At 45.4% G+C, this 26,069-nt stretch overlaps 2 protein-coding genes across 2 annotated transcripts in view; both read left to right on the top strand.

Moving 5' to 3' along the window:
* The first annotated feature begins 676 nt into the window (after positions 1 to 676).
* Positions 677 to 2,281, top strand: ANKRD34C (ankyrin repeat domain 34C). The gene has a single exon (XM_004387485.1). It carries the CDS (start codon positions 677 to 679, stop codon positions 2,279 to 2,281), a length of 1,605 nt encoding a protein of 534 aa, XP_004387542.1.
* A 12,878-nt stretch (positions 2,282 to 15,159) lies between these two features.
* TMED3 (transmembrane p24 trafficking protein 3) overlaps positions 15,160 to 26,069 on the top strand; it is a 14,480-nt gene continuing 3,570 nt past the window's right edge. The window contains exons 1-2 of the mRNA XM_004387486.2: positions 15,160 to 15,443; positions 16,741 to 16,989. Coding sequence (XP_004387543.1) covers positions 15,273 to 15,443; positions 16,741 to 16,989 — 420 coding nt within the window. The 5' untranslated portion in view covers positions 15,160 to 15,272. The remainder of the gene's footprint in view (positions 15,444 to 16,740; positions 16,990 to 26,069) is intronic.

The raw sequence follows: 26,069 nt of genomic DNA on the forward strand, positions 1-26,069 counted from the left end.
TACTATGTGTTAATCATTGCTAAACACTGGGGATATAGCAGTGAACAAGGTAGACACCTGTCCTTAATGAACTTAGCATTTAGTGGTTCAGACTGACATAAAACAAATAGCTGCTTAAACTACATTTGTGATAAATATTGTGCAGTCGGGACAATAATAGCTAGCATTCTTCAATTGCTTACTATATACTAGGCATCCCTGGGCGGTGCAGTGGTTAATGAGCTCAGCTGCTGACCAAACGTTTAGTGGTTTGAGTCCATCCAGAGAAGTTTTGGAAGAAAGCCTTGGTGATCTACTTCCAAAAGATCAGCCACTGAAAACCCTGTGGAGCACAGTTTTACTCTAGCACACATGGGGTCGCCATGAGCCAGAACTGACTTCACGGCAACCAACAACAATGACATACGCTAGGCATTGTGTTAGCAGCTGTTACATGCACTGTATGTTAAGTGTTTTATATACACTGTGCCATTTCATTGTTTCCAAGACCCCATGAGGTAGGTTACTATTGTACTCCTCATTTAACAGATGAAGGAACTAACTCAGCAAAATAGCTGGGAAGGGGGACGGGGTGTGAGTGTATCCAGAGCCTGCAGCAACTATGCTACACAGATCAGCTAGCGAATGCATGATCTTTCCTCTGTTCTTCCCTGACTAGGTCTGAGCTGTGGCCAGTATGATGGATGATGACACCGAACTGAGGACTGACGGAAACTCACTTCTAAAGGCCGTGTGGCTGGGGAGGCTCAGGCTGACCAGACTCCTCCTGGAAGGGGGGGCCTATATCAATGAAAGCAATGACAAAGGCGAAACGGCACTCATGGTGGCCTGCATCACCAAACACGTGGACCAGCAAAGCATCAGCAAGTCCAAGATGGTGAAGTACCTGCTGGACAACAGGGCAGACCCCAATATCCAGGATAAGTCGGGCAAAACCGCTCTCATCCATGCTTGCATTAAAAGAGCTGGAGGAGAAGTGGTCTCCTTATTACTGGAGAATGGAGCAGACCCCAGCCTCGAGGATCGCACTGGGGCTTCAGCTCTGGTTTATGCAATCAATGCAGATGACAAGGATGCATTGAAACATCTCCTAGATGCCTGCAAAGCCAAAGGGAAGGAGGTGATTATTATAACGACGGATAAATCGTCTTCAGGCACCAAAACCACCAAACAGTATCTTAATGTCCCCCCTTCCCCCAAGGTAGAAGACAGACAGTCGCCTCCACTATGCACATCTCCCTCTGATATCGAACTGAAGGCTCCAGGCCTGGGTTCCCTGCCCAGTGAGATGGAGGATGACTTCTTCAGCCTCCAAAAAGGGCATCCAAGTGGTTGCAATGCCTCCAAGGTTCTTAACGAACCCGGGTCACCCAATAGGAAAGTCAGTAACCTCAAAAGGGCCCGTTTGCCCCAACTAAAGAGGCTCCAGTCTGAACCCTGGGGCCTGATAGCACCCTCTGTGTTGGCAACCTCGACGCGTCAGGATGAGACCCATAGTGCCAGCACAGACAATGAAGTCATCAAGAGCATTAGTGACGTGTCTTTCCCCAAAAGGGTGCCCCTCTCCAGAACCAACAGTACCGATGGCAAAGACCCCACCCTTTTCCCCACAGTCACAGAGCAAGTTCTGAAGATTGCAGCCTCTTCAACACCCACATCCTGGAAAGCAGCCTATGAGAAAGGTCAGGCTCCCCACCCCCGTCTGGCCAGAAGAGGTACTCTCCCTGCTGACCAAGAGAGGGGTGGTATAGGTCCACCAGGACCCTCTGCTCTCAAAGATCCAGTGTCCCTCATGCTGCTGGAGAATGATTTCTATGATTTAGATTTACAACCAGGGGCTGACCCGTCTAACTCCATTTCCCTTGAATCAGGCAAAGGACCCTTAGATAGAAAGAAGCTCAACAGCTCCCACTTGGCTCTTTTCCATGGCTCTCGGGAGTCCCTGGATGCTGTGCCCAGCACGTCCCCCAGCTCAGCTCGCCGAAGGCCACATCATCTAGAAAGACGAGGTTCTGGAACTCTGCTACTAGACCGCATTTCTCAGACTAGGCCTGGCTTCCTTCCACCCTTAAATGTGAATCTGAACCCACCTATTCCAGACATTAGATCTAGCAGCAAACCTTCTTCCCCACTTGCTAGTGGCTTAAAATCCATGGTTCCCGTGGCTCCAAGTTCACCAAAGAGAGTTGACTTGAGAAGTAAAAAGAAGCTCCTTAGAAGGCATTCTATGCAAGTTGAGCAGATGAAGCAGCTGTCTGACTTTGAAGAAATCATGACCTAAACGCTTTGTTCTAGAAAGTTTTTTTTTTTTTTTTTTTTTTTTTTAAATCTACGTAGTTTATGAAAGGGACCCTAATCTGGAACAACTCAGCCATGCGAATTCTCTGCATCCTCATCATCCCTTAATGTTGGTGTGTGGCTGCTTCAGAGGATGTGGAAACAGGGTGCTTCTTCACTTCTGGAATAATCCCTGGATTTTTATAGGCCTACTTGAAAAGAGCTCAGGATAATTTGGTTTTGGAGATGAAATTAAAAAAAAAATTCTCCAAGGGAAGAAAAGCCTTTGGAGTTTGAAAGTAACACAGCAAGCACAATGATCTAAGTAAGCTGTTGATGCCAGTTATTACCCATCAGACCAGCAGAAAATAAGAACTTAAATCACATATGGTATTTGAAGTATGTCATTTGTAATAAATATATAAAGTGCCTACGAAGAAGATGAGGCTTTAACATTTGTTAGAATGTGCAAAGCTCAAACCAACCCTTAAACCACTAAATCTGGGTATTTGTGCTCCATTTGAAGGTGTAGAAGCAGCAGAATCAATCCCCACCCAATCCCACAGAGATTCTGGTGTGTGAGTCCTGCCTCTTACTCTGTTGTGGGGCTCTGGTATGACTATGATCTTTCTGATCCCCAGTAACCCATATTACTGGGTTAACCCATACGGGCAGGATCCGTACTTCGTGGTACTAATGTGGATGTGCTCTGAGTCCCCAAAGATCTCATTTAATGTGCCCTCCAAATTCTGAGATGTCACAGTAGCTGGTGCCTCAGAGATAAATCTTGAACCAGAAATGAAACTTCCCCAGCCTCCTACTCTGACACAGGGTCTTGGTTTTGTATCTTGGTAGTCAGGTCTGTTAACTAACTTGGAGTTGAAAGTGGCACAATTTCTAGAACAGACCCGGGATGAGAGTTTCCCAATTATTCTTAAGAAAACTTGGTGAGATTTACCTAAAACCAGAATGATAAATGATGATTCGATGGGCAAAGACTAAAACATAAAGTGAATGGCTCTCAGGCCAGACGCGGTGGGAACCATTTAATTTTGTAGCCTGAAAGTGTTAGGGGATGCCAGCTGTCGTTTCTTCCTCACTTATCTAGGTAATTCGGGAAAAATCCAGTTTCCTCTTTGCCTGGATTTTCAAGGTGATGGAAGATTTGTAGAAACCACCAGCACAATCCTTTTAAACCACTTTGAACAAACCCAAGAAGGGAAGCAGAGACTTAGCACATTTGATGTAATGTAGCCACATTTTAGACGAAGATATTCCTGGTTATTTTCCCATTTATCTTTCCACTCTGATTCTGTTCAAATATATTTGCTCTGTGGTTAAAATTTCAGTGACCGCTTCTTCCCCAGGGTGCTGAGACAGCATCCTGTGGAGGAAAGAGTAAAATTTTGAGTTCGACAGGTTGGGATTTGCATCCTCATTTCATCATTTACCAGCTTCGTGACCTTGAGGAGGTTGCATAATTTCTCCGAGCCTCCATTGCCTCATCTGTAAAATGGGATTAGTGATGTTTCGCCTTGCAAGGCTGTGGTGTGAGTTAGGTGAGATAATGTATGGAAATGCCTGCTATTGTGCTTGGCGCAGGTAAGAGACATTGGATAAGCGGTAGCTAATTTAATATTTTTCTTGAGACCTCTGAATCCTCAAAATCTCAAATAGTGTATGACATCCTACACAAGATGAAGCAGTCTAGTTGAAAAATTCAAGTGTCTCCTTGAGCTCCTCAACTCATTTATAAAGTAATTAAAATAAATTCTGCCACATAGCTCTACATATTGCACCATTTCTATAATGACATTAGCTAGAAATTTATCTGAATACTCCAAACCCAAATGGTAGTGATCGTTATAAATACAGCGAAGTGTTTATTTTTTTAATTATCCCTTTAGGGCAGGTAATAGCTCAACCTCAGCACTATTGATGTTTTGGACTGAATAATTCTTTGTCCTAGGGGGCTATCCTGTGCATTATAAGAAGTTTAGCAGCATACCTGGCCTCTACCCACTAGATGCCAGTAGCACCCCCCTCCCTCACCTCCCTCCAACTTGTGATAACAAAAAAAGTCTCCAGAGATTGTCATATGTCCCCCGAGGGCACCATTGCCCCGGTGGATCACCACTATCCTGGAAGAATCACTGGGGAAATGGTAGAAATACGCAGAGAACAACAAAGCCACTTGGAGGTGTGGCTGCAGGCTGCTAGCTAGGCTCTGCCACCAACTTAAAGACAATTCAAATTGTGCTTCAGTAAAATGACATATCATGGGACTTGGCAGGATTCTTGGCAAACACCCACGAATCTGAGTGCCAGTGGTCTCTTGTACTTTGCAGGAAAGAAGGAGAATGAGAAGAAAAGCGCAAAGGTTTTTCTACAGTTTATGAGCTTGGTGTAGTGTGGACAACTCATGTACTTTTCAGAACCGTTTAATCAAGAACAATTCTTACCAAGCGATTACAGCAAAGAAACAACTCTCCAATGTATGAAAGAGAGAATCATGCAGACAACTCTGGTTCTCAGGAGCTCATTAAACACAGACACACACCACATACACATTTCAAAGTACTTTTTCAAGGGTTGTTAGTGCCAGTTAAACGCTAGTCTCTGCTAGTAGTATCTAGCCGTGGGGATAGCAAGACACTACATAGGAGCATTTTCCCAAGCCTTTAGCGAAGATTTGGAAGCCTAATTTATTCTAAGTAGTCACGTGTTACATTCATAGCAATTACCTTAGGTGAAACGCTAAACATGATGACTTGCTCGTTCGGATTGCCGGTCCATTGCACAAATACGTAATATCAGGTACTTTATGCCAGTCATACCTGCATCTGTCAATTGTGAACTTACCATTGGCCTGTCTCTAGACATTCATCAAGGTAGCACCTTATCTCATCACTACTTGATGATGCATTAGCTGAATTAGACTGTCCTAAACTAGTACAACCACCAAAATATTATGGTCAATGCATAAATAAGCAATTTTGTCTATGTTAACAAACCTCACAAGAACTTTTTTTTTTTTTTTTTTTTTAAGTGTATTTAGATCCAAACATGCTTTCTAGACCAGAGGTTAGCTTTTCCTTCTGGCATCACTATAGAAGTTAGTTGCAAACTATAGTTTCAATAACCCATCCACTTAAGACTCTCTGGAATGTTTATCAAAATACAATACAGAATATGAGCCTAAAGTTTAAAGCCTGGAATTTTGGCTTAATTTCTAGACATTCCAAAGCCTTTTTATTTTTTAAGCCAATTGTCAACCCTCTTAGAACTCCATCAGGTAAATGGTGCCCTGCAAAATGCAGGTTGTGTCTGACCGTCCTCCGTCGTGTGTTGGTATTTCAGATGTACCGTGTGCTGCTTGAACTGATTCACTGCAGTGTTATATCTGAGTCTCAAGTGGACGATGTGCTCAAAGATGTATCAAAACCCATGTAATGGAACTAGATGTTTCTAATATATTAATAAAAGATATAATGCAACCCTTCAATAGTATTTCGCATCTTTCTTAGTAAAATCTCAATTATAAACAGGGTAAAACCTGTGAAAGCCTGAAACTGTGTAAGGCAGAAACCTGCCAGAGAAGGAAAACGCAAACGTTTTCCACTGAAATCAGCGATAGAGAAGTGGTAAGACCGTACCCTGTCAGAGGCGGAAAACTCGCGAGAACTGGATAAACGAGGCAGTCCCGTTGAATTCTGGCTCTCACAGGTTTCACTGTATTACCTTTTCCTTACGATGAGACTGACATGACTGCCTAGTACCATTGACCTTATCAAACACCCAATTTTTTTTTTGTGCATATAATTTTAAACATTCATTTGAGTTACAATCCAACTCTCCCATTCTTTCTTGGCATTTTGGGCAAATCCCATAGCCTTCTGTCTACTTTTGGGTAGTGTAAAGTCCAGTCAAGTTCCATTTGAGTTAAAGCATCACGAACTCCATAGAACCAATGCAAAGAATGGCGATACCCCCCAGAAGGGACAGGAAGTAAGAAAGGCTAAATAGCCAAGACCGCTGTTAAAATCGTGCCTTGGGAACCATCTGCTCAGGATGCAGGGGTCAGGGCTTCTGCCCCTGGGCACTTGCTGTCACATGGCTGCATCTCAATGCTACTACTGCCGTCAGTGGTCTCTGACTCCCCTGTGTCTTTGGGCACCCCCTCAAGATTCAGATGCAAGAGCACAGGTTGGCAGAGCCTGAGTCACATGGCCACATGTTTTGATACCAGAGGGCAGAGAGAGAGAGGGAATATCTGCCCTCTTTGGTTTTGTGATGAGAAGCAGGCTGGCCTCCTGGTGAGTTTGGGATTCCTCCAGTAGGAAGGATGGTTAAACACTTCACAGTCACCAAAATGATTGTCCTGGAGAAGTTGGTAAGTCCCAGGAGGGCAGTGTGTGTCACCTTCTCTTGGTTTGTTTGTTCAGGAAAAAGGCTGGTGGTGGTTAAAACTCCTTGGCAATGCTAAGTGGTTTGCAAACTTTCTATTTCCCTTAGTCAGCCCACAGACCGTGACTACATTGTTTTCTTTCCTCACCATCAATTACATGTACGAGGCAAGGATAAACATTGATTGGGTTTCAAAATCCTAATAGCATGCTGGAGCGTGCTGCTATTAAATGGAACAATGATAAAGTCCTGCTTCAGGGCACAGATGGCTCCACCTTACACTGCCCATCTCATTATCGTTCACTTATTCATTTTAAAATCTTTTAAAGTTGTGAAATAAAATACTCATGCAGAGAAGTCATAGAACATAAATGTGCAATTCAACAGGGTCAGAACAGGAACTCACGAGTCCTTCTGAATGGCCACCCCCTCCTTCCCCTTAGACATAAGCACTATTCTGACTTTTCTGATAATCGTTTCTAATTCTTATGCTTTTCTTTCTTTTTCTTGCCTTACCTCACTGCCTAGGACTTCTGGAACAATGTTGTGATATCAGGCTTCCATACTTCATTCCCAGTTTCAAAGGGAAAGATTTTAATGTTTCATCATTAATTATAAAGTTAGCTCTAAGATTTTTTTTTATGACAACTAAGTTTTATGACATTAAAGATAATAGTTCTCTATTATTTCCGGTTTGCTAAGGGTTTTCGTCATGAGTGGATCTTGAATTTTATCAAATGCTTTTTCTGCATTTATTAAGAGCATCATTTTTATTCGCTGTTTTAAAAGGCCTTCACAGAAGTCACCCCAGGACTAAAGTGGATAGGTAACTTTTTTGGTTTTCTTCTAAGTTATTCTGCTTTTAATTCCTTCTACCATATATCATGGAATATAAAGGCTAGAAGGAAACTTAGAGGTCATGACCATTCAATCTATCACCCAGTTCATGAATCAGCTTTACAGAATCCCAAGTCTCTTCTTCAATATCTTCAGGGATGAAAAATGTACTAAAAACTACCCTTGTCCATTCTATTTTTGGAAGGCTTTAGTTACCGGAAAATCATTTCTTATGTTGAGCTAAAACATACCTGTGGTGCAGTGAATTTCTTAATATGGTCTTCTAGCCATAGTCTTTGTAACTCCCACCAAATGACTGGGTGGGACTATGCAAATGAGGGGATTGTGGCCCACCAAGGGGATCAGATAGCTTGCTAATAATGTAAATAAGGTGCATGGCCCCCTTGTGGGGGTGCAACCATGCAAATAAGATGTATGGAACCCTAAAGAGGGGATTGGTCAATTTTGCCATCCTGCTAGGCTTAGAAGACAGCCAATTCCAGGAGACGGCAGGAGACGGTGTGGTAGGCCAGGCTTCCCGGCCTACTGATCTGGAAAGCTGAGCGCCTTCAGGCAAGAGGCTGGCTGGCACCGCTGGTAGAGTAGAGTGCCTCTGGGCACTTGGTGGAGCTAGGTTTGCCAACCCTCAGAGCTAGAGCTGAGTGCCTTCCGGCCAAGGCCTCTGGGCACTTATCAGCCGAGCTAAAAGAGCTTTGTGACACTTGCTCAAGCAGGACAGAGGCCAGGCCAAGCAGCCAAGAGCCAGAGAGAGACCTGCTTGAGGGCATGGCTGAGAAGGGGCTGTCCTGATTGAAGAACTGTATCCTGAGCATTCCTGAACTTGAATCGTAACCTGTTACTTCCCTAATAAACCCCATAACTGTGAGTGTGGTCTGTGAGTTCTGTGTGGCCATTACAATGAGTTATTGAACACAGCAGAGACGTAGAGAGTACTGTGGGAGAGATGGTTGGTGTCAGAATTGGTAAAAAGGTTGGAGAAGGAAGGCATGTCTGACCTCCGCCTTATAGGAATAAGCCTTGGGCTGTTAATCTTGATTCTCCATCCCCTTGTGAAGTTAGAAGAAGTCAGAAGCCTCCGTCTCACAATTTTTACAGTACCTTAGTGTCAGATTCATGCTTTGGCCCAAGTTTTGCCATAGGAAACCATGCAGGACAGGTGTCCCCTGAGGTGCAGATAGACGCAGTGTGGCTGGTGGGAAGTAAGTAGCACAGGCAGATCAGGGCTCAATTCCTGGCTTAGCCGTTGACAAGCTGAGTGAGTTTGGGCACTGTGGTAGATTGTTTAATGGCTACAAATTTCTCCCATCCCAGTACACTCCCCCGTGTGAAGTCCCTCAGGTCCCTGAGTGGTGCAAATGGTTTGCACTTGACTACTAACCTAAAGTTGGCTGTTCAAACCCATCTAGTGGTGCTGCAGAAGACAGACCTGGCGATCTGCTTCTGTAAAGATTACAGAAAACTCTATGGAGCAGTTCTACTTTGTAACATATCGGGTCACCATGAGTCAGAACTGACTCAACAACAATGGGTTTGGTTTTGGCTTTATGGAGTCCCTCGGTGGTGCAAACTGTTAACATGCTCAGCTGCTAACCAAAAGTCCGGAGGTTTGAGTCCACCCAGAAGCACCTCAAAAGAAAGGCCTGGCAATCTACTTCTGAAAAATCAGCCACTGAACACCTTGTGGAGGTTTTCTACGCTGACACGCATGATGTCGCCATAAGTCAGAACCAGCTCGATGGCAACTGGTTTGGTTTTGGTTTATGCAATGTGACTTTGCGGCTCTTCCCATCCAGAGGTAGTGTCAATTTCTCCAGCTCCTTGAATCTGGCCTGGTCTTGTGACTTGCTTTGGCCAATAGAATGTGGTGAATGTGATATTGGGCAAGTTCTGGAGCTTAGGCTTCAAGAGGAATTGCTGCTTGGAATGCTGGCACTTTTAGAACGCTGCCCTGAGCCTGCCATATAATGAAGTCATCTAACCCACTGGAGGTGAGAGGATGCAGAGAGGAGGACTGAGAAGCCCCAGCCAATAGCCAGCCTCGGCTGCCAGATATCTGAGTGCCGCTTTCTCAGACCTAGCAGCCCAGGTGACCCTCCAGCGTAATGCAGCTGCATGAGTGAGCATGGAGAAACCAGCAGAAGAGTTGCCCAGCCAACCCATAGAATCATGCATAATAATAAATCATTGTTGTCTTAAGGCACTGAATTTTGGAGTGGTTTGTTAAGCAGCAAAGGCTAACAGAAACAGAAATTCTACTTAATGAAACTTCCTGAGCTTCTGTTTTTCATTGTCAAATGGAAAACAAAAGAAAACAACGTCTTTGTATGGTTGTTACCAACCAAACTCATTACCATCCAGTCGATTCTGACTCATATCGACCCTATAGGACAGAGTAGAACTGCCCCACAGAGTTTCCAAGGAGCAGCTGGTGGATTCGAACTGCTGACCTTCTGGTTAGCAGCTGTAGCTCTTAACCACTGTGCCACCAGGGCTCCACTATATGGTTGTTAGTAAGGATTAATGAACATAAAATATGTAAAATGTTTAAGTATCCAGCACTGTGACAGGTACATTGTAAGTGTTAAATAGATAGCAGCTGTTATGCCGAAAAACAAAGATGTCACTTTGAGGACTAAGGTGCGCCTGACCCAAGCCATTGTATTTTCAATTGCCTCACATGCATGCGAAAGCTGGACAACGAGTAAGGAAGACCAAAGAAGAATCGATGCCTTTGAATTATGGTGTTGGTGAAGAATATTGAATATACCATGGACTGCCAGAAGAATGAATAAGTCTGTCTTGGAACAAGTACAGCCAGAGTGCTTCTTGGAAGTGAGGATGGCAAGACTTCATTTCACATGCTTTGGCCATGTTATCAAGAGGGACCAGTCCCTGGAGAAGGACATTATGCTTGGTAAGTTGAGGGTCAGCAAAAAAAAAGGAAGACCCTCAACGAGATGGATTGACACAGTGGCTGCAACAATGGGCTCAAACATAGCAATGATTGTGAGAATGGCACATGACCCGGCAGTGTTTAGTTCTGTTGTTCATAGGGTCGCTATGAGTCAGAAATGACACCTAACAACAATAGCCGTTATGGTTGTTGTTATACAAACTTTTGAAGCTAACCCTCTCTTTAGTCCTCAGCATTTACTCTTCCAGGTTAAATCCTGTTTCCTTTGACTTTATCTCATTTTAGAAGCCTTCCTGGTAGTTTATTATACTGGTCTCCCTCTTAATTCTTCCTGTGAGTATTCCTATTCATCAGTGTCCCTCCTAAAATAGTATAATATAGGTGACCTGATCATTGTCTGACACAGTGGGACAATTACTTTTATTAACAGTACCTTCCATACAATAGGTGCTAAAACAAAGCCCTTCTTTTATTAACCCAACCCAAGTCAGGGTTCCTTTTTGAGTTCAGGCACTACCATTGTCTTATATTCAGCTTGCTGCTGGTTATAATCCTTTGCTTGCTCTGACTTGGGCTACCGCCAAGTCAAATTCCCCTCCGCTGAGCTTATGCTGGTGATTTCTTGGAACTTAAATGTGTAGGACTTAACATTTAGCCTGATGAAATTTCTTTTTGCTAGTTTTAGCCTGGTATTCCAGTTGGCCAAGGTAATCTTGGTCTCGTGTTTGTCATTTATTTCTCCCCTTGATGCATTTAGATGAGTATTACCCCCATGTTTTCTGTCAGTTACTTAAAAAAAAGTTAAACAGGATAGAGCCAGAGAAAAGAGCCTAGAGCACACTGCTAGCTACCTCTTCCAAGTCTGGCACAGAGCCAGTAAACATTAATAACTATATTAATGAGGAACCTGTACATAGATCAAGAGGCAGTCATTTGAACACAACAAGGGGACAGACACTGTGTGGTTTTAAAGTCAGGAAAGGTGTGCATCAGGGTTATATCCTTTCACCGTACCTATTCAACCTGTATGCTGAGCAAATAATCCAAGAAGCTGCACTGTATGAAGAAGAATGGGGCATCAGGACTGGAGGAAAACTCATTAACAACCTGCAATATGCAGTTGACAAAACTTTGCTTGCTGAAATGAAGAGGACTTGAAGCACTTACTGATGAGGATCAAAGACCACAGCCTTCAGTATGGATTACGCCCCAACCGAAAGAAAACAAAAATCCTCACAACTGGACCAATCAGCAACATCATGATAAATGGAGAAAAGATAGGAGTTGTCAAGGATTTCATTTTACTTGGATCCGCAATCAACACCCATGGAAGCAGCAGTCAGGAAATCAAAAGACACATTGCATTGGGCAAATCTGCTGCAAAAGACCTCTTTAAAGTGTTAAAAAGCAAAGATGTCACCTTGAAGACGAAAGTGCACCTGACCCAAGCCATGGTGTTTTCAATCACCTCATACGCATGAGAAAGCTGGACAGTGAATAAGGGAGACCGAAGAAGAACTGACACCTTTGAATTGTGGTGTTGGCGAACAATATTGAATATGCCACGGACTGCCAGAAGAATCAACAAATCTGTCTTGGAAGAAGTACAGCAAGAATGCTCCTTAGAAGCAAGGATGGCGAGACTACATTTCACATACTTTGGACACGTTATCAGGAGGGATCAGTGTCTGGAGAAGGACATCATGCTTGGTAAAGTAGACGGTCATTGAAAAAGAAGAAGACCTTCAACGAGATGGATTGACACAGTGGCTGCAACAATGGGCTCAAGCATAACAGTGATTGTGAGGATGGGGCAGGACCAGGCAGTGTTTCGTTTTGTTGTTCACAGGGTTGCTGAGTCGGAACCAACTCGACGGCACCTAACAACAACAACATGTTACACGTGTATGTTATTTCACATCCTACAGATTGTTTCCACGTGGGCAGTAAAATTCTTTGCTGAAATCATGATAAGCCACATCTAATAATGTTCTCCTGAAAAAAGAATCTTTGCTGAGTAGTGTTACCATGGTCCGAGTCTTTTTATCTGATCATGGTGAGTATACAATCCTATAGTTACGACTATATAAAAAATCTCTCAGGTCAATGGTAAAGGAAAAGACAGTAAATCAAGTTATCTACTTTCTGTGCTTTTGAGAAGTCAAAGCACAAAAAGATGATAGTTTTGTCCAAGATGAATTTTCAACTTGTTCTAACGGTCAAACTTGTCTGAAATTACTGAGTGAAAAACTTTTATTTGCATTTTCACAAGAGCATTTGTGTGTAAGCAAGCGTATCTGTTTTCCCCAGAGCCCATGTAATTAGGGAGTTTTACTTGCTCTCCTGTTTGAACCCACCCAGTGGCTCCTGGGGAAAAAGACCTGGCGATTTTCTTCCATACAGATTAAATCACTGCTGTTGAGTCGATTCCAACTCGTAGTGACCCTGTAAGACAGAGTTGTCTTAGTTATCTAGTGCTGCTATAACAGAAATACCACAAGTGGAGGGCTTTAACAAAGAGAAATTTATTCTCTCAAATAGTTTAGGGGGCTAGAAGTCTGAATTCAGGGCATCAGCTCCAGGGGAAGACTTTCACTCTCTTTTGGCTCTAGGGGAAGGTCCTTGTCATCAATCTTCCCCTTGTCTAGAAGCTTCTCAGTGCAGGAACCTCAGGTCCAAAGGACAAGTGCTATTTTCTCGCCTCTAGTTTCTTGGTGGTATGAGGTCCCGTGTCTCTCTGCTCACTTCTCTATTTTATATCTCGAAAGAGATTGGCTTAAAACACAATTTAATTTTAGATTGAGTCCTGTCTTATGAACATAACTGCCACTAATCCCATCTCACTAATATCATAGAGATAGGATTTACAACACATAGGAAAATCACATCAAATGACAAAATGGTGGACAATCACACAATACTGGGAATCATGGCCTAGCCAAACTGATACACACATTTTTGGGGGACACAATTCAATCCATGACATTCCACCCTTTGGTCCCCACAAAATTCATGTCCTTGCCACATGTAAAACACATTCACCCCCATCGTATCATAGCAAAAGTCTTAAATCAACTCCAAGTCCAAAATCCAAAAATTCCTCTTCATCTGTGAAATCTAGAATACAAATTATCTGCTTCCAAAGTACAATGGTGGAACAGACACAAGCTAGACATTTCCATTATAAATGGGAGAAATTGGAGGGAAAGAAGGCATAACAGGCACCAAGCAAGTCAGCAGAACACATTACATTAGTCCTCAATGCTTGAAAATAATCTTCTGTTCTCTAAGATCATTTACACAATGGCCTTGCCCTCCAGACTCTGGGTGCTGGCCATACTCTCCGGATTCTGAGTGGAGGCCCCTAGGTCCTGGGCTTCAACTCTGCCTTCCAGGCCCACTGGGATAGCAACTCTGTTCCCTTGGCTTTAGGCGCACCATTCTCCTAGTCCATCTGAGTGGCAACTCCACCCTTAGAAACTCCAGAGGCCATGGCTCCACCCTTTGAGACCCCAGAGGTCATGTCCATATCCTTTGAAATTGAGGCAGCTCTGCTTCCTGTGTTCTTTGTCTCTTCAGCTTCAGCTTCCTGGTTCCTTGGCCTCCCGGGCCTCACAGCCCGCACTTCTGCCCTGCTCAGGCAAGTGTTCCAAAGCTCTGTAGCTCCACAGATAAGTGCTTGAAGGCATCCCACTCTGCCAGTAAACTTCCATCGGAAGGCACTCAGCTCTCTGCCTCCATGGACTCGCAAGCCCAGCTCCACCGATCAATGCTCGGAGGGACCCCACTCCACTAGGAAGCCTCCTGCACAAAGGCACTCAGCTCTCTTGCTCCGTGGGCCTGCTCCAACACTGTCTCTTGCTGGTCTACTACGTCTGCAGCTGCCATTTCTCTGATGTTGCTTCTACAATTCAGTCCTTGACAGAACAGAATTGCCCCACAGGGTTTCCAACGTTGTAATCTTCACAGAAGCAGACTGCCCCAGCTTTCTCCTGCGGAGCTACTGGTGGGTTCAAACCCCCGACCTTTCAGTTAGCAGCCCAACACTTAACCACTAAGCCACCAGGGCTCCTTGCCACCCTGTAGGGCAGTTCCACTCTGTCATATGGGGTGCTATGGGTCAAAAATCGATCAGACAGCACACACTACCACCACCACCATCTTGCTCTCACCACTCCCCCAGCCCACCCCAAGAAAACTTTTTCACCTTGCTGAGGAGATGGGAATAAAGGAGTTGTGTTCCCAGGGTTGTCATATTCGCCTTCATCTAGCCTCCTAAGTATTGTGTATGGTAGATTAGAGCTAGTCAAAAGTAGAACCAGGTCTGTATGTGGTTAAAACCCAGTGGTTCGTGCTGTTGTAGCCAGAGCGGGTTGGGCTGAGTGGACCTGGGCGGACACCGGGAGGATGCTCAATCCTGCGAGTCTCAGAGACTGTAGGAAAAAGTCTGGTAGGGGCTGGGGTGATGGCGCACCCTCCTTGGACGCGGCGCACTGAGGCTCCTTTTCCTCGGGTCAGTCCAGCTCTCCTTACACACTAGGGCGGGGCGGGGCCATGTCCCCTTAGCCAGCTCAGTCCCCGCGCATGCGCAGCGGGCGGAAGGCGAGGGGGCGGGGGCGCAGCGCGCTCTCCGCCTCTATCCCAGGCCCCCTCCAGAGCACGCGGCTGCGCACTGAACCGCCGGCCCTCCAGTTCTCCCGGAAGCGCAGCGTCGGGTTCGCGCCACGTCAATCCCAGCACATCCCTGCTCCGCTGCTCCCGCTGGTTAGTGGCTCATTGACAGAGCCGGGGCGCACGAGACAGGACGGGGCGCATCATGGGTCGCGGAGCCCCGAGCTCCGCCCCGCCGGTGCTCCTGCTGCTCCTGCTGCTGCTCTGGGCCGAGCGGCCGCGGGGAGCCGAGCTCACCTTCGAGCTGCCGGACAACGCCAAGCAGTGCTTCCACGAGGAGGTGGATCAGGGCGTGAAGTTCTCCCTGGACTACCAGGTGAGGCCGGGCGCCCGGAAGCGCCCCTCCTCCATCCCCCTTCCGAGTATCACCCGGGCCCCGGCGCTCCCGTGCTTAATTAAAGTGGCTGGAATTAGTCAAGCTGGTTGAAGGGGTGGGGATCACTGGAGACCAGCTGGCTTCCGCGTGAGGAAGAACCTTTTGATCAGTTGGAGCCCATCCGAGACGGGTTAGGCCGGGCCGACAGGAGTGGTGGTTAAGCGCGAAAGGTGCATGCCCGGGACGAGCATGCCCCGGGGCGAGTCCCGCATCCCGGGGAGTGGACCAGAATGACCTCCTTTCAGGCCCCTTCCACTCTAAAAACGCTTATTCTGATCAGCTAGCTGGACTTAGACTCGCAGTGTGACCCAAGTCTCGTGGCCCATCTTGTCCATGGGGACTGAAAAATGGCAGCAAGAGGAAATGGGTTCATAGTTTGATTTTTCTTTCCTCCTCTCGAACATTTAGGAGCCGAGTGAGCGCAGCAGTGGTGATAATGGGCGTTTGGGGAAGTTTCGACACCTCCTCTGATCCCTGGCAGTGTTTGCCGGGAGTGGTCGTGTGACTGCAAGACCTGGCTGTTGCCATATGGCTCAGAGAAGAGCTCAGCTTCTCTTTGCACTCTGGTCTCTTTGAGATATCTCATGGCTCACAGTTGTAGAAAATATGTCTTGGGTGAGGGATCTGCCCCTGAGGCTTAGCCCACAGACCTAGGGTTGGGGACTGAGTGGGCATCATACCCAGCTCCTGCCCCTTATTGGGAGGAAGCAGCAGAAGGTGCAGTGCCCACTTGCTCCAGGATGACCCAAACCAGATCCCACCCCTCACCATCACCCTCAGGGTCCAGTCTGCAGTCTGAGGGCTGTCCAGTAATTGGCTGGCATTTGTCTGGCATTTGCTATATGTCAGGCACTGCACTAAACACTAAAATATGGTGTTTAATCCTTACCACAACACTATGAGGGAAGTACTATTATTATCACCATTTTATAGATGAAGACACATATTTTCGTGGAGTAAAGGAGCTTGTCCAGGGTCGGAGAGCTGATGAATGGCAGTGCCCTAAAGAAGTGACTCTCTCCATGTCTTGTGTTGGGTATTATACGGAGGTAAAGAAGCAAAGGCATCTAGAGGCCAATTTACTTAACCTCTTCCAGCTTCAGTTTCCGCCTGTGTAATAGCTTCTGCCCTAGAAGGTTGTGAAGAGTACATGACAAATTTTTAAAAAGGTCATCATTTAGTAAGTGGTGGCCGCCCGTCTGATAACAGCACACTGGGTGTTTTTTGTGGTTGTCAGGTCATCACCGGAGGCCACTATGATGTTGACTGCCATGTGGAAGACCCCTTGGGGAACACCATCTACAGGGAAACCAAGAAGCAGTATGACAGCTTCACTCACCGGGCAGAGGTCAAGGGCGTGTATCAGTTCTGCTTCAGCAATGAGTTCTCTACCTTCTCTCACAAGACCGTCTATTTTGATTTCCAAGTAGGCGATGAGCCCCCCATTCTCCCAGACATGGGGAACAGGGTCACAGCTCTCACCCAGGTGAGTAGACATGAACAGTGAAAGCTCTCTGCAGGCCTGGCTGAGCCTCTGATTCCTAGCCTGTTCCTCCTCTTCTGTCCCTGTCTTAGTAATGAGCAGATTTATCATCCACCCTGGTGGCAGCCTAGAGGTCTCAGTGTTGGCTTTGTGTCTCTTCACATCCAGTCCTAGAAGACACTACTCTCCTTCTGGTCTTCTCTCCTCATTCTTTAACTGGATGGCTGCCATGCTTTCCTCTGGTATTCCTGCCTCTACTCCTTTGCTTGCATTTAGCCTTTCACACAGTACCACTTTCTGAGTACCTAGATCATGTATCTCTATGCTTATACAATATATTTCTGTCACAAAGAGCAAAGTCTGACTTTGTATGACTTTGATGTATTAGTTACAATAACACAAGCTGGTGTGGTAACAAATAAATCCCAAATACCAATGGCTTGACACAATAGAAGTTTTTTCTCGCTCAAATAATAGTCTAGAGAAGATTAGCAGGTAGCTTTCCGCGATGGCATGGTTCAGGAACCCTGGCTTGCCCTTGTGGCTCTGCCATCTTAGGGCTTCAGAGTCCTCTGCCTCTACCAGGGTTTCTAACCAGTTCTGCATGGTAAGTCATGGCTGATGAAGCCAAACCTGAATTGACCTGAATTTTTAAAATTGTGGGTGAAGTGGAACAATCAGTGGAACAGGAAAAATTACAGGTTGAAGCCCTACTAGAAACTTAATCTCCTTAGAAAACAAGGGCAGCATGCACATTGCATAGTAAACAAATCACTTCACCATCAGAGTCAGAAACAGCGGTGTCCCACTCCACTACCCCTTTGAATGTGTATCGCTCTCCATAATCCTACCAGTAATCCAGTCTTCCACATCAGGGCACACTACGCCTCTTCCAAGTCTCCCATTCCAGCGCTTCAACCCGTAATTTTTCCCGTTCAGCTTATCGTTCTGCTTCACCCAAGTTTTAAAAATACAGTCTGTTCTGATTTTGTTTTGTGGGCCATTACTGAACTGGGCAGAACTGGTTCAAAGTACTGGCCTCTAGCCACAAAACGAAGCATGCAATTGGAAGGGCCCACCTGCTTCTTTACAGCCTTGGCCCAGAACTGTACACCTCACATCTACTCATATCTTATTGTTGAGAACTGGTCATGTGGCCAATTTAGATGAAAGGAGGGTGGGAAATACAGTCCTGGTTGGGCAGTCATCTAGCTCCAACTCCACATTATAGGAGAGAAAACATGAGATACTTGGGAGGACAGATGTCTGCCACATATGGCCCTCAAGGTTAATTATAATCTGATGCCAGCCTCTTCCATCATCCTTCCCTCCTGGTATTTAAGCTCATCCCTCCCTTGCCTGTTCAGGCTATGAGCTTCCTGAGGGTTAACTCGTTGCTGTTGTGTCGATTCCGACTCATAGCAACACTGTAAGACAGAGTAGAACTGCCCCATAGGGTTTCCAAGGCTGTAATCTTCACAGAAGCAGACTGCCACATCTTTCTCACCTGGAGGGGTTGGTGGCTTCAAACTACTGACCTTCTGGTTAGCAGCCTAGCATTTTAACCACTGCCCGACCAGGGCTCCTTTCCTGAGGGGTAGGTGTTGTTAGGTATCTCTGAGTTGGTTCTGACTAATGGCGATCCCATGTACAACAGAATGAAATGCTGCCCTGTCCTGAGCCATACTCACAATCCTTGCTATGCTTGAGCCCATTGTTGCAGTCACCGTGTCAGTTCATCTCATTGAGAGTCTTCCTCTTTTTTGCTGACTCTCTACTTTACCAATCATGGTGTCCTTCTCCAGGGACTGGTCCCTCCTGATAACATGTCCAAAGTACATGAGACGAAGGCTTGTCGTCTTTTCTGGCTATACTTCTTCCAAGACAGATTTGTTCCTTCTTCTGGCAGTCCATGGTATATTCAGTATTCTTCACCAACACCATAATTCAAAGGCATCAGTTCTTCTTTGGTCTTCCTTACTCATTGTCCAGCTTTCATGTGCATATGAGGCAATTGAAAATGACACGGGTTGGGTCAGGTGCACCTTAGTTCTCAAAGTGACTTCTTTGCTTTTTAACACTTTAAAGAGATCTTTTGCAGCAGATTTGCCCAGTGCAATATGCTGTTTGATTTCTTGACGTTGATTGTAGAATGAAATCCTTGACAACTTCAGTCTTTTCTCCATTTATTGTGATGTTGCTTATTGGTCCAGTTGTGAGGATTTTTGTTTTCCTTTTGCTGAGGTGTAATCCATACTGAAGGCTGTAGTCTTTGATCTTCATCAGTAAGTACTTCAAGTCCTCTTCACTTTCAGCAGGCAAGGTTGTGTCACCTGCGTATCACAGGTTGTTAATGAGTCTTCCTCCAATCCTGATGCCACATTCTTTTTCACAAAGCTCAGCTTCTCGATTATTTGCTCAGCATACAGATTGAATAAGTATGGTGAAAGAATACAATCCTGATGCACACCTTTCCTGATTTTAAACAATGCAGTATCCCCTTGTTCTGTTCAAACGACTGCTCTTGGTCCATGTACAGGTTCCTCAGGAGCACAATTAAGTGTTCTAGAATTCCCAGTTTTTCCAATGTCATCCATAATTTGTTATGATCCACATAGTTGAATGCCTTTGCATAGTTGATAAAACACAGGTAAACATCTTTCTGGTATTCTCTGCTTTCAGCCGAGATCCATCTGACATCAGCGATGATATCTTGTGTTACATGTCCTCTTCTGAATCCTGGTGAATGTCTGGCAGTTCCCTGTCGATGTACTGCTACAACCTTTTTTTTTAAATTGTGGTTTAGATTAAGGTTTACAGAGCAAATTATTTTGTCATTAAACGATCGATACACATACTGTTTTGTGACATTGGTTGCCAACCTGCGACGTGTCAACACTCTTCCCTTCTCGGCCTTGGGTTCCCCATTTCCATTCTTCCAGCTTTCCTGTGCCCTCCTGCCTTTGTGTCCTTGCACCTGGGCTAGTGTGCCCATTTAGTCTTGTATACATGACTGACCTACGTGTATTATTGTTTGTTTTATGGGCCTGTCTAATCTCTGGCTGAAGGGTGAACCTCAGGAGTGACTTCAGTACCGAGTTAAAAGGGTGTCCGGGAGCCATACTATTGGTGTTTCTCCAGTCTGTCAGACCAGTAAGTCTGGTCCTTTTTTTATAAGTTTGAAGTTCTGCATTTTCCTCCAGCTCTGTCCAGCACCCCCTATTGTGATATTTGTCAGAGCAGTCAGTGGTGGTAGCCAGGTGCCATCTAGCTGGACTCAGTCTGGTGGAGGCTGTGGTAGTTGTGGTACATTAGTCGTTTGAACTAATCTTTCCCTTGTGTCTTTGTTTTTTTCATTCTCCCTTTCTCCAGACAGGGTGGGACCAGTGGAGTGTCTTAGATGGCTGCTCACAAGCTTTTAAGACCCCAGACGCTGCTCACCAGAGTAGCATGTAGAACAGCTTGAGAAATGCCGAACATGTTCTTCCTTTTTGGTTTTCTAACTCCAGGTTTTGCACATTTCACTGTAATACTTTACTTTTCTTCTTGAGGCACCCTTTGAAATCTTCTGTGCAGCTCTTTTACTTCATCATTTCTTCCATTTGCTTTAGCTACTCTACGTTCAAGAGCAAGTTTCAGAGTCTCTTCTGACATCCATTTTGGTCTTTTTTTCCTATCTTTTTAATGACGTTTTACTTTCTTCATGTATGATGTCCTTGATGTCATTCCACAACTCGTCTGGTCTTTGGTCATTCGTGTTCAATGCATCAAATCTATTCTTGAGATAGTCTCTAAATTCAGGTGGGATATACTCAAGGTCGTACTTTGGTTGGACTTGTTTTAATTTTCTTCAGCTTCAACTTAAACTTGCAATAGTTGATGGTCTGTTCCATAATTGGCCCCTGGCCTTATTCTGTCTGATGATATTGAGCTTCTCCAAAAAAGGTGAAAAAAGGTATTTGCAATGAATAAGTCATCGGTCTTGCAGAATTCTCTCGTGTAATCTCTGGTGTCAGTTCTGTCACCAAGGCCATATTTTTCAACTACTGATCCTTCTTCCTTGTTTCCAACTTTTACATTCCAATCACCAGTAATTATCAATGTATCTTGATTGCATGTTTGATCAATTTCAGACTGCAGAAATTGGTAAAAATCTTCCATTTCTTCATCTTTGGCATTAGTGGTTAGTGCATAAATTTGAATAATAGTCATATTAACTGGTCTTCCTTATAGACATATGAATATTATCCTATCACTGACAGCGTTGTACTTCAGGATAGATCTTGAAATGTTCTTTTTGATGATGAATGCGACCCCATTCCTCTTCAATTTGTCATTCCTGGCGTATACTATATGATTGTCCAATTCAAAATCATCAATACCAGTCCATCTCAGCTCACTAATGCCTAGGATATCGATCTTTATATGTTCCATTTCATTTTTTGATGACTTCCAATTTTCCTACATTCATACTTCGTACATTTCATGTTCTGATTATTAATGGATGTTTGCAGCTGTTTCTTCTCATTTTGAGTCGTGCCACATCAGCAAATGAAGGTCCCGATAGCTTGACTCCATCCACATCATTAAGGTCGACTCTACTTTGAGGAGGCGGCTCTTCCCTGGTTGTATTTTGAGTGCCTTCCAACTTGAGGGGCTCATCTTCCGGCACTATTTCAACCAATGCTCAGCTGCTATTCGTAAGATTTTCACTGGCCAGTTTTTTTAGAAGTAGATCGCCAAGTCCTTCTTCCTAGTCTGTCGTAGTCTGGAAGCTCCGCTGAAACCTGTCCATCATGGGTGACCCTGCTGGTGTTTGAAATACCGGTGGCATGGCTTCCAGCATCACAGCAACATGCAGGCCATCACAGTATCACAAAATGATGGACAGGTGGTGGTGAGTGCTAGGACTCTGTATTATTTACCTTTGTGTCCCCAGTGCCCCAGTGCAGAAGGCGTGGCACGGAGTAGGAGCTCACCAGATATTTGTAAAATGACTGAGTGCCAGGGGAACCTGCAGGACAGGAATGACCAGCCAGGGCTGCTCACTTGTTCCAGAACCAAAGCCAGAGTGTCTCAGCCTCCAGTGAGGCCACATTACCTTCTGGGGTGCCCTCTACAGTGGCTACCTGCTTCCTTTCCTCTGTGGCTTTGAGCACATTCATGAAGCCCTGTGAATTCATTTCTCTAGTCTTCTTGTGTCCCTGAGTATCACTGTGTGAAGCAGTTGGAGATGAGAGCTGTATCGATCAGTATGCTGGCCAATCTTTATATGTTGTTGTCATTGTTGTTAGCTGCCTTTGAGTTGGCCCCTGACTAATGGTGACCTCATGTTACAGAGTAGAACTGGGCTCCATAGGGTTTTCTTGGCTGTGATCTTTATGGAATGAGTACTGGTGGTACAGTGGTTAAGCATGTGGCTGCTTTCTGAAAGGTTGGTTGTTTGAGCCCACCGAGCGGCTCCATGGGAGGAACACCTGGTGATCTGCTCCCATAAAGATTATAGGCTAGGAAACCCTTTGTGACAGTTGTACTCTGTCCTATATGTTCGCTGTGAATCGAAATCAATTCAGTGGCACCTAATAGCAGCAATCTTTACGGAAGCGGTTCACCAGGCCTTTCTTCTGCAGAGCCACTGGGTAGCTTTGAAATGCCAACTTTTAGGTTAGCGACCGATTGCAGACCACTTGCATCACCCAGACTCCTTATTCTCAACATATGGCTGTTTAAATTAATTAAAATTAAATAAAAATTGTACTTCATCGTTTGCACTAGTGACATTTTAAGTGGTCAGTAGCCACAGGTGGCTAGTGCCCATGCAGACATAGGACATTTGCATTATCCTACAAGGTTCCATTGGGCAATACTGGGTTTGAACTTTGCAACGTGATTGCCGTTAGAAGATCTGGCCCAGGGTGTGTATTGTGTTAGATCTTTCATGGCCAATAATCTTGAGAGTTCTGTCGGCCACTGATGAAACAGCTTCCACTTTGAAGATTTCCTAAGTCTCCGAGAGCTGACCTGAAGGACTTCCTTCTCTAACCAGTGGAAAACAAACTGGTAAAGACTTAATGAATTAGTGCAATAGAAAAATTCTTCCTGGGACCTTAGCATTAGAGTTCGGCTTTGTTGCAAGAAACAGTGACTTATACCACTCCTCTCCTGCATCTCTGAACCTCTTCTTTCCTTCCTATGTCTAGCCTGAAAAGAAGTGTTTCCTTCCACTGCAGTATCTCTGACCCCTTTACCTTAAACCAGGATCAGTCTGTGTCTGACTCTGAGAGCTCCCTCTGCCTATGTGAGCAGTCACCAACCTACACACTCTGCCGGGTGGTGGGAGTGTAAGGATGCACGGTCAGCCCCTGGCATCGGGCGCTCACAGTGTGGCAGGGACTACAACTCATTAAACCAGCTCCCCACACGATACTGTGATCAGTGCTATAACTCAAGTTCAGGTTCTCAGAATTCTTCCAGGAGGGTCAGGGAAGGCTTCACAGGCGAAGTTTTAGCTTCAAAGTGAAAATGTGAAAGGATGCTGTATCAGTTTCCTAGGGCTGCCGAAAGAAAGAAGAGAAATGTATTGTCTCACAGTCCTAGAGGCTAGAAGTCTGGAGTCAGGTCTTGGCCCTATCGATTCCTTCTGAGGGCTCCGAGGGAGAATTAGTTCCGTCCTTCTCTCGCAGCTTCTGCTGGGTCCTGGCAGTCCGTGACGTTCCTTGGCTTACAGCTCTGTCTCCTACATTCTCTGCCTCCCTGTTCGCATGGTGTCTTCCCTCTGTGTCGCTTCTCTGTTATAAGGACACCACTCATACAGGATTAGGACCCACCCTATCCCAGTATGACCTCATGTTAACTGATAATATCTTCAGAGACTGTTTCCAGACAAGGTCACATTTGCAGGTCCGAAGATTAGGACTTCAACACATCTTTCTGGGGAACACAATTCAATTATAACAGTTGCTTAGGAGTTTGTTTGGCACGGGAGGAGGAAGGGCCTTCGAGGTGGAGAGAACGGCAGGTGCAGTGTAGCTTTTACTCTCCTCACCAGCCCTCACTTGATTTTGCTTGGCATAGAGCCCCCTCTTAGTCAGCAGCTGTTTTCTCATTTGCCCTCAGACTTCTCATAGCACGTTTTCTGGCACCAAAATAAACACTGGGGTGAAAGAACAGGACCCAGAGTGACCAAGGATCAGGCCAGGGATTCAGGCCAGAGGGACTTGTCTTGGGCCTGAGTTCCAGGATGACAAGTCTCCTCAGAGAGGTCATGGTCAAGGATAATGTTACTTCAGGGAAGCCAAGCTTGAGGTGACCTTTGCTTCCTGAGGATCCAGGCAGATCTAGCGAAGACTGAAGGTTCCTGACAGAGGTCAGAGGCCAAGAGTTGCCTCAGAGGTGATCTAGGGAAGACCAGAGATTTTCCTCACTCTGCTCTAAGAGCACCTCATGCTTCCCTGCCTTTGAGTTCTCAAAGAGTTGAAAGAACTAAATGCTTGTATCAGTGGAGTCCCTAGTGCGGTGAGGGTTAAAGGAACTTATTAGTGGTTACAGACTGAAGGAATCTCTGGGTGGTGCAAACGATTATCACGCTCGGCTGCCAACCGAAAGGTTGGAGGTTTGAGTCTACCCGGTGGTGCCTCGGAAGAAAGGCCTGGTGACCTCCTTCCAAAAAATCAGCCATTGAAAACCCTATGGAGCATAGTTCTCCTCTGGCACACATAGGGTCACCATGAGTCAGAATCGACTCAGTGACAACTGGTTTACAGACTGAAGGCTTCAGCAGGTGGTAGACAGGATGGGATGTCGGGGTGAGAATGGAGGACAGGGATAGTCCTGGGAGGGGGACAGGTCAGTTCATCTCCAGAGACTCTCATGATGGCCCAGAATTCTGTGAGGCTCCGAGATGCTGGAAACCATCCAGGACTGGTGGTCTGGCAGGGCGGAAGGTCACAGACCAGGAGAGCTGGGGACCCATGCCCTGGGGAAGCAGGACTCTGACACGGAAGGGATTCTGTTGGTTTCCTGCTGGGCAGGAAGCAGGCTGAAGGGTTACCTAAGTGAAAGTTTGTGGCCACAGGCTGAGGAGGTTTCTTTTAGAATAGCACTAAGGGAAGATCCCAGTGGTTGGGAAGTAGCATGTTTTTTATGATAAGAGGATGCTTTCGGGTATCTGTGATTCTTAGTGATGTGTTGCTCTGGGGTCTCTTGTAGGGTCTAGGCAGGTCCTAAGGTATCTGCTGGGTTTAGACCGCAAGAAAGCTGTAGGCCACCACCTATTCCCCTGTCACTCTCTGGGAACTGGCCTCCTTTCCTATCACTTAAATAATACTGCGCCTTTAAAGGCACTGAGGTCCTCTTCATGGAGTCCTAGTGCCGGGCTCCGGCCTGTGTTAGCCAGCGCAGGTCTTTAGAGTTAGTGCCTCACTTGGCCTCATCGACGTACCTTCTGCCTGGGGTTTTCTGCATCTGTGACTTCTGTGTCCTCCCTTCGTTTCTCCTCCTCCCTGCCTCCCCTCTCTCCAGTGGTTCTGGATCCTGGGAGAAGGCTAGAGATGCCGACCTGTACTTGCTGCTGAGTCCCCAGGCCAGGGCCCAGGGCCCAAGGAGCTCCCCATTCAAGTGAGTCCTGTATACACTTTGAGTTTCTGAATGAGCTCATGACAGAAGTAAACCTCAAGAATAGAATTGCATCCTGTCCTAGCATTTAAGAAGAAGTTTCTGTGTATTTATACATAGAAAATATAAGTGTGTATGTTTGTGTGTGTGTGTATATGTATGTGTGTGTGTATGTGTATATATATATATACATATAGATATATATAGATATATATAGATATATAGATATATAGTCCCTGGGTGGGGCAAACAGATTATACTTGACTACTAACGTAAAGGTTGGCAGTTCGAACTCACCCAGTGGCACTGTGGAAGAAAGACCTGGCAATCTGCTTCCATAAAGATTAGAGCCAAGAAAACCTTATGGAGCAATTCTGCTGTGTTTACGGGTTGCCACGAGTCAGAATTGACTCAACGGCAGTGGGTTTGGTTTTATATATATATGTATATATATACATATATATATATAT

Source organism: Trichechus manatus, unplaced genomic scaffold (genome assembly GCF_000243295.1).
Source record: "Trichechus manatus latirostris isolate Lorelei unplaced genomic scaffold, TriManLat1.0 scaffold00186, whole genome shotgun sequence".
Taxonomy (NCBI): Eukaryota; Metazoa; Chordata; class Mammalia; order Sirenia; family Trichechidae; genus Trichechus; species Trichechus manatus.

Excerpts from the sequence above, each read along its gene's own strand:
- ANKRD34C (XM_004387485.1), top strand. The coding sequence starts at position 677 with ATGATGGATGATGACACCGAACTGAGGACTGACGGAAACTCACTTCTA.